This window comes from Nicotiana sylvestris, chromosome 11 (assembly GCF_000393655.2).
Source record: "Nicotiana sylvestris chromosome 11, ASM39365v2, whole genome shotgun sequence".
Lineage (NCBI taxonomy): Eukaryota > Viridiplantae > Streptophyta > Magnoliopsida > Solanales > Solanaceae > Nicotiana > Nicotiana sylvestris.
The window spans coordinates 162808088-162817127 of record NC_091067.1 but is presented as its reverse complement, the minus strand read 5'-3'; the positions used below and the strand labels follow the sequence as shown (position 1 = coordinate 162817127).

Here is a 9040-nt window from a genome sequence, read left to right as displayed (position 1 = left end):
GGTGGATAACTGTTTTCTTTTAACCATTTTGCCACCTCTATCTAGAAGTATGATAATTAAAATTATTTATTCTCGTTCTTCTATAAATTTCGATACCACTTATAAAAATTCTTACGTATACCCTTGCTTAATGTATAATCTGTTGTGTGTATTCGTTGGTTTTCATACACCGTAATTATTTGTACAAGTCAACGTAATTATTCGCTAATGGGATGCAAGTCGTGGTATCTTTATTGGACTTTGCTAACCACTAAGTACTCGTCTATTCTTTATTTGGGCTTTGCTATGATCTTAGTGGCTAACCATGTAGCGATACATAAATGTTAAGGGATGTCTCACTGCAATATAAAAACCAGAGTTCCCTACTCAACTATGCAAGACAAGTCTTGGAGAAAATGCCTACCACTAATTATAGAAAAGATCAAGCCCATATTTTGACTTAGCTATAATCTTAGTGGGTGCCAATAACACAAGCGCTAATATTATGTTGCTATATAAAAACCAGAGCTCCCTACTCAATATGCAAGTCAAGTTTTAGTTCTTTTCATTCTTTCTCTAAGTATTGTTGGCTGCATAAACAAAATGACAAGCTTAGGGAAATTGGGGCAATGGCCTTTACTTGTAACTGCTTTGGCAATTTGCTTTATAGCTAGCACTGTTGTTGCTGATTACTCTTATGGGTATGCTTCTCCTTCACATTCTTACAACTCTAAGAAGTATTACAAATCACCATCTCCCGTACCCAAGTATCATGTACCAACTCCTTACTATAAGTCACCTGCACCTGCAAAGTATTATTACAAGTCACTAGTTCCTGCAAAATACTATAAATCTCCAGCTCCTGCAAAATACTACAAGTCGCCAGCTCCTGCAAAATATTACAAGGCGCCAGCTCCCGCAAAATACTATAAATCGCCAGTTCCCGCAAAATACTACAAATCCCCAGCTCCTGCAAAATACTACAAGTCACCAGCTCCTTCAATGAACAACTACAAGTCACCATCACCTGCAAAGTACTACATAGCGTCATCACCAGCAAAGTACTACAAGTCACCATCCCCAGCAAAATACTACAAATCGCCTGCTCCTTCTAAATATTATAAGTCACCGGCCCCACTAAAATATTACAAGTCCCCAGTTTACTATAAATCTCCACCACCACCAATTTATTATGAGAAATCACCTTCATATTACAAGTCATCCCCACCTCCTCCAACATACTATGAGCAGTCACCATCTTCTTACAAGTCTCCACCTCCACCATACTATAAAGAATCTATACCTTCCTATAAATCTCCTCCACCTCCACCAAAATACTACGAGCAATCGCCTATAACTTACAACTTGCCATCTCTACCAAAGACCTATGAAAAATCACCATCTTATTACTCACCTCCACCACCAACAAACTATTACAAGCAAACTCCTACCTATGCGTCACCTCCACCGCCTGAGAAGTACGAGAAATCCGCCAACTATGCTTCACCTCCAACCCCGCCAGCATCTCCTCCGCCGACCTACTACTAATTTTAACTATTCAGTCATTTTCGCCATTTCCATGGCTTTTTATTCCTTTTTGTCCTCTTTTTTTAGCAACCCCATTTCCGCAGCCAAAATTTGATGTATGCTTCCCGAAATGATCGGGTTTGCTTATTATGTGTTCAATGTTCTTTTGTTTTAATAATTTGTATTATTTATTGTTTGATTTAAGTAAGATCCTTGAGATATCGATCAATTCTGCTCATTATATCGAGATTTTTTGCATTCTACTTTTCTTAATTGTGTCGTCTTCTTTGTCTAAAACTACGTACCTCCTGAACATCTATTCAAACTAAGATGAAAAGAAGCAGATTGTCTCTTGAGAAATTTCCCGAGAATGGTTTATAACCGATCTATTCTAAAACTCTCTTTTCACAGTTTCCAAAAGATTTAAATAAAAATTGAAAAGCACAAAAATGGCAAAAGTTCAAGTTTTAAGGTCTGACGTAGTGTATTGAAGGACAGGGGCAAAAGACGAAGTGTAAGCTCAGACATGGTGTGTAAGCCCCATAAGTTTTAAATTTTATTAATTTATAATTCTACAAATAGTAGAAAAATTAAAAAATTGCTAAAATACGTTAAGCTTATAAAACTCTAATTAAATTAATATAATTGTCAAAAAATTAGCTTAACTATCGAAACTCTAGCATAACCATGGAAAATAAAATGACTTTATTTAATTAATAGAAAAGGATAGATCATCTGATGTTTGCAATGTTCTCACTTCTGATTTATGGTCAATATAGACAGCTTAGTTATGGAATTTCTGGATTTACACAACTAATTATACTCGATTGCACAAAATCAATTGGACGAGCCTCATGCGTTGCGCATTGGATGCATAGGGTACAATTGGGCGCCTGAAGTGCAAATTTTACGAGACAAGACTCTCCCACATCTGGCTCAAACCGTTTCACGAGCGCCTAGTCCAATTCCAGGTTGTACGTGATTCTCATACCGATACATATAGGGGTTGTTTGGTTATCAGAATAAAAATATTAATCCTCGTATGAAATTTGAGATTAGAATTATCTCATATTTGATTGCGGACATAAACTAATACCGATATAGAGTTAATACCAAAATAGTGAAATTAGCTATCTCTTATAAGGTAAGGTCTAGCTTAGTAAGTGTTTAGGATTTGGTTATCAGGATAAAGATAAAACCCTATATTCCATGGATAGATAATCCATGGAATATCTCATAATTATAATACCATGGGTTATTTCATAATTGAACCAAACGACCCCTTAAGGTTAGGGGTGGATGCACGTTCGATAAAGCGGTGTCACGCGACACTGCTTTGTCGAATTCTTTTAATAAATATATGTATTAATACTGTGTGAAAACGAATAAGTAGGAAAAAATGTCACAATTCAACACAAATTGTCTCTTAGCATGTTGGTTATACGCCTATTTTTGCTCTAGAAGTATGATAATTAAAATTATTTATTTTCGTTCTTCTGTAAATTTCGACACCACTTATAAAAATTCTTACGTACGCTCCTGCTTAAGGTATAATCTGTTGTGTGTATTCGCTGGTTTTCCCTAATTGTTTTTAAACTTCATATTCAATATACCGTAATTATATGTACAAGTCAACTTAATTATGCGCTAATGGGATGCAAGCCGTGGTAACCTTATTGTTTTCTCCATTTTTAATATTTATCTCTAAATTATTTTTTCAGTCACCAAAAAAAAAAAAAAACTAACCACTAAGTACTGGCCTACTATTTATTGGAAATATGACATTGTATAGCTGCTCTCAAAATAATAGCCGAAAATATATATATGTTATATAAAAAGTGTAAGCACGTGATTTTTGCCCTATATGAGAATTACTCCCAAAAAATTCAAAATAAAACAATTTTCCTTTGTGTGCAATTTTTGAATTTTCGTGGCATTTTTGGATAATTATTTGTATTTTTTTTTGTGCATGTTTATTTGTTATATTAATAAAAAATATAAAAATATGTCGCATTTGCATTTAATATTTAATTCTACAGTTATGAGTAATTAAGTTTGTTTTACAAAATGAAAAATCATAAAAATATGTATTTTGCATTTTTAGCATTTAACGTCCAAATTGTGTAATTTTATCCTTAATTGCTATTTAATTATATGTTAATTGTTATTAGGAGTTAATTAGTATTTTGAGATAATTTTGGGTTTTATAATTTAATCTTAGCATTTTTAGCTTTATTAATTAGGAAATTGAATAAATAGAAAAGAACAAAAAATAGAAGAAAACCGGATTGGGCCTTTTCTTCAAATTTAAACCACAAGCCTAAAAGAAACAAACTCATACCGGGTCAACCCGACCCGATCCGCCCCATAACCCCAAAGATCCAACTCCCCCTCTTCATTTTCATTTTTTCATTTTTCCCAAAACAAAAAAAAAACCCCCAAACCCTAAAACACCTACCCGCCCCTCTCTTCTTCTTCTCCAAACCAAACACCCTAACATCTCATGGCTGCCCTCACACACAAGCAGCAACCATGGCTGCCCTCCTCCACCGTCGACCAACAGTCCGGCAACGACCACCTGCTGCCCTCCTTCATCTTCTTCGTCTTCTCCATGTCGAGCTCAAGCTCGACCATGGCTACCCCCTTCAACACATCGTCTTCGCGAGCTTCACCATGAGCGACCTCATGCCACGAAGCTCCGCCATGAACGACTACCTTCGAGGTCCAGCTCCCATGGCTGCCCCTTGCTGCTTTGTCTTCTCCATGGCGAGCTCAAGCTCGTCCATTGACTGCCCTCCACCACCATCTCCTTTGAACCAACGAACAGCCCAAACGACCACTCAGCTCACGTCCAAACGAACCCCGTCGCTTCTGCTGCCTTCCCCACTGTCAAACCAGCCATGAACGACCACAGCTCATCGTCGCTCCATCCCCAGCGCCGTCACTGATGCGTTCCTGCTCGTCAAGCAACCTAGCTCACTCGTCCGTCGCCCAACCATACCGGAAACCACTGACCGTTCGGTCATTTTCAGTGGTGTTCGTGGTCGTCTTCGTCGTCCAGCTTCATCGCCTGAAATTAACTGGAAAACATACAAAAATTTCCGGGCAGATTCGAGTTATTTGGGTTTCAAAGTTTCCGGGCAGATTTGTTTCCGTTCGAGTTCGTCGTTGTTCCAATTCGGTTAGTTGGTTTAAGTTTCATTTCTGTCCGTATTTTGTTTGATATTCTCGGGTCTGAAATCAGTATATGTTTGATTCTTTTCTTGTTCGTTGTTTATCATGTCTTGATTATTTCCTCAGTTTGCTTTTATTCATTTGTTCTTGTTTAGGTTTAATCTAGAAATGTGTTTAGTTTAATTACTGATTTTTTTTTTTGATGTTATTTGGTCCGAATCGAGTTTTAAGCTTAAATGGTGATTTGAGTTTGATGAATCTTAATGTTGTTCTGATGTGAATCTGATCTTGAATGTTGATATGAATTTGACTGATTTGATTAGTCAATTGTTAGGATTTCTCATTCAAAATTGGTTATAGCTGATGGGGGTAGAACGGTAATTTCAGTAGTGTCAGGGGAAATATGGGAAACAAGTCTTAATTTTGAGTGCTCTGTCCACTAGGTATTAACAATATTAAAATAGTACATGGTGGGGGACAAGACACAAGATAGTGGGGAATAATTCTTTAGTTTAATATAGTGAGGGACAAGACATAATGGAGTGGGAATAATGCATTTGTTTAATATAATGGGGGACAAGACACAAGATAGTGGGGAATAACTCTTTAGTTTAATATAGTGGGGGACAAGACACAAAATAGTGGAGAATAATTCATTTGTTTAAGGTAGTGGGAAACAAAGTATGCAATCATGGGAATATTTCGGGTTAGTGGTTCAAGACAAGAGTCTTGGTTATAAATAGAGTCATTTTTACACATTGTGGGAGACTTGGAGAATAGAAAGGGAGACTTTGAAGAAGATAGAAAAAAAAGTTGAGAGAGTTGACTGAATTTTGAGAAATCAGAATTTGAGAGCAAAAGAGAAAAACAAGTTGAACTTTTACTTGAATAATTTCCGTTTGCCTTTCCTTGAGTGTTATTCAAAATTAGTAAACTACTGCATCTTGTATCCGTCTCTCTTTTGATTTGACTGCGATTGCATTCTGGTACTGCTGGTTTTTCAATCTGTTACTGGGTTATTCTACTGGTCGTTACTGGTTTTGATGTGTTGCTGAACCTGTTGTTGCTGTGTATTTACACTACTGCTGTTTCTACTGATCTTCATCTTCTTTCCTTGCTTTGCAAATACCAGGTACACAAACTGATACATTGGTTCATCTTGTAAGCTACTCGAAGCATGAATGTAAAAATGGGAAAGATTTGAAACTGTAGTTTAATGTAGTTTTTTCTTTCTTTTACTGTCTGTATTTAGAACATTCTATGCGCTGCCCATGTAAACTCTTTAAACGACTCACTTTCGAAAACTCAACTATAATAACTCATGAGCATATAAATAAGTTAGAATTCTTTTTCTTTCATTATAGAGACAAACGAAATAGAAAACATAGTCACTATAGGTCGATCCTTTTAAAACAAAAATGAGGCATGCCTTGCCAAACAAAAATGCAAATATCGGGGCCCTCAATAATTGGTCATAATAAAATACTTAGAATTTGGGATGGACCGTTTAGCGAACTTTTACGGCCTTCCTCAAAGATAATAACGCGTTAGACTTTTTAGGCGCGATTTTTAATTAAATTGCATTCTTCAATTCGGGTGCACATTTATGTGACCCAAATCCAAATCTCAACGGAGTCGGAATGTATTAACAACCACGAGCGCATTGATTGTGACGTGGTTTGAAATGCATTTTCACGGCGTTGCAATTCCATAAAAAATAAATAATAATAAAAGCGGTTTAAACCTAATAAAAGCACACAAGTTATAACATGTATTAAAATCAGATATTTAGCCATTATAACAATTTAAGCGACCGTGCTAGAACCACGAGATTCGGGGGTGCCTAACACCTTCCCTCGGGTCAACAGAATTCCTTACTTAGAATTCTGGTTCGCAGACTTCATTTGGAAAGTCGAATAATTTCCTCGAATTGGGATTCAAGATAAACCGATGACTTGGGACACCAAAAGCCAAACCTTTCCCAAGTGGCGACTCTGAATTAAATAAATAACCCCATTTCGAATATTGTCACTTAAATTGGAAAAACTCCCTCACGCATTTATCTTTCGGGGTAGGCGCGTAAAAAGGAGGTGTGACAAAAAGATTACATAAATTTTATAACTTTTTCGACTACTGAATATAAATAATTTCTGACGCGGGCTAAAAGTAAAAAAGCCCTTATTTATTTGGACATTGCTATATTATCTTTGTGGCTAACCAATAACCAATTACATAAAAGTTACTCCTAATTAATAAGGATGTCTCACTACAATATAAAAAGCAGAGTTCCCTGCTCAACTACGGAAGACAAGTCTTAGACACGGGCGGTCAGAGGGTATAGCAACTCAAGCGGTGGCTTTAGGCCCCAGAATTTTGGGGTCCTAATTTTTATTTTTTAATTTTTATTTGATGTCCGGTATTTAATTTGGGTCATTGATGAATTCAAATTTGTACCATGTAAAGTTCATTAAAGTCGGAACTATTCTTTAGAAGGGATTTTTTTTCATTATAACTACTGAAACCGAATACTTCCGATTAAAGAAGGAGATATGCTATCCATCCCACCACAACTCTCGTGAGGCCCCAAATCTTTTTAAGAAAATTTAAGTATTTCAAAGTAAAAAAGTAAAATATTTTATATATATAAAAAAGGATTGCATTAATCATTAGAAAATATGTAATACATTTTTAAACTCTATTTTTCCTCAGGTTTTTCAGCATTGCAACAAGTATATTGAAACATCAAAAAATTCTTTTAAGTGTATTAATCATCAAAAAATACTGCACATGAGAGAGTAAATGGTTTATTCGAATTTTTTTAAGTAATTTTATTCTAAAAAAGTTAGAAAAATCTACTTCAATTAAAAATATATAGTATAATTTTTTTTTAAAAGGGCCTCACATTAAAGTTTGACTTTAGGCCACCAAACTTATTGAGCCGCCTCTGATCTTGGAAAAAATGCCTACCACTAATTATAGAAAATATCGAGCCCATATTTTGACTTAGCTATAATCTTAGTGGGTGTCAATAACACATACCTAAAATGATAATATTATGTTCCTATATAAAAACCAGAGCTCCCTACTCAATATGCAAGTCAAGTTTAAGTTCTTTTTCATCTTTCTTTTAAGTATTGTTGGCTGCAAAAGCAAAATGACAAGCATAGGGAAGCTGGGGCAATGTGTTGCTCCCAAACGCACACGCAAGTATACGTGGTTGATAAGTAATATATGATTGTAAGTCCAGATATCGTACCTACAGGGACTTGTGATTAACTATCAACTAAATTAAATCAAAACAATTAATCTATTCAAGCGTATTCTAAAGTATGAATATTTAACTAAATTAATCTAAAGTAACAAATTAAGAGATTAAAAAAATAAGTTGGCGAATTATAGAGACGAATTCGATGTGAATAAATATTCTAGAGCTATGGATTAGCTAACAATCCCGTTGAGTTTCCACTTAAATCGTCTAATTAATTTATCTGGTTTATTGGTTGACATGGTTACTATTGCTCGTAGCCTTCTCCCCAAGTACACCTCGCCTATTCAAGATAACCTAACGCCTATATTCCTATGGAATTAGAATTAACAAGAACGCATTAATAATTCCTATATAGTAACCAAGCAAGGCGATTAGGTATATTCCTATCCTAACCGCAAATCTGCCCCCCCCAGAGTTAAGATCTTGCTCTACTCGATCTTAAATGCAATCTAGAATTCCCTCTTCCGAGTCCAATCCTAGATTCGTAGATAGTATTCAATTGGTGATCAAACAATCAAATAATTAAGCGCAAGATTGAATAAATAAACCAATATGATAAAATAATAAGAACAATTCAAGTTTCAAACTACAACGTTCATGTAGAACCCAAAACTCTAGAACTAATGGACTATGAAATTAAAGGAAGAGAAGAGAAGAGAAGAAAAACTAGTTAGAAGCCTCCTCCAAGCGTGGTGTGTTCTCCTTACGTCTAAAGTGTGTCCCTAGGTCTAAGATCTGTCAAAAGTTCTTAAAATAGCGTTTTTATATGTATTTATACCAAGTAGGGTTGGTCCCAGACGAAAATACCTTCTCACGCGCGAAATACGAAAATCAATCTATAAAATTTGTACAGGCGCGCCGCACCCTGCGGCGTCCCCTACGGTGCACTAATGGAGATTATCAGCAACCTTGCATTTTTCTTGTCACGCCAGTTTTTACACTGCTGCGCCGCACTCTACGGCATCCCATGCGGCGCGGTATTGAGAATTTACGAAAATACATAACATTAAAGTTGTATCCCTTTCAAGTAGCTTTCCAACGATATATTGTGGAGCCCAAACGGAGTTCTGAGCAAAAAGCTATATGCATTTT

General features: G+C 35.9%; 1 protein-coding gene across 1 annotated transcript; it reads left to right on the top strand.

Annotated features, from left to right (window-relative positions):
- Positions 1-543: 543 nt before the first annotated feature.
- On the top strand, positions 544-1705 carry LOC104236897 (extensin-1-like). Its single transcript, XM_009790945.2, has one exon. The coding sequence runs from the start codon at positions 583-585 to the stop codon at positions 1525-1527; it is 945 nt and encodes a 314-aa protein (XP_009789247.1). The 5' UTR covers positions 544-582; the 3' UTR covers positions 1528-1705.
- The last annotated feature ends 7335 nt before the right edge of the window (positions 1706-9040 follow it).

Bases quoted from the DNA above. Each gene is read 5' to 3' on its own strand.
- LOC104236897 (XM_009790945.2), top strand. From the start codon at position 583: ATGACAAGCTTAGGGAAATTGGGGCAATGGCCTTTACTTGTAACTGCT.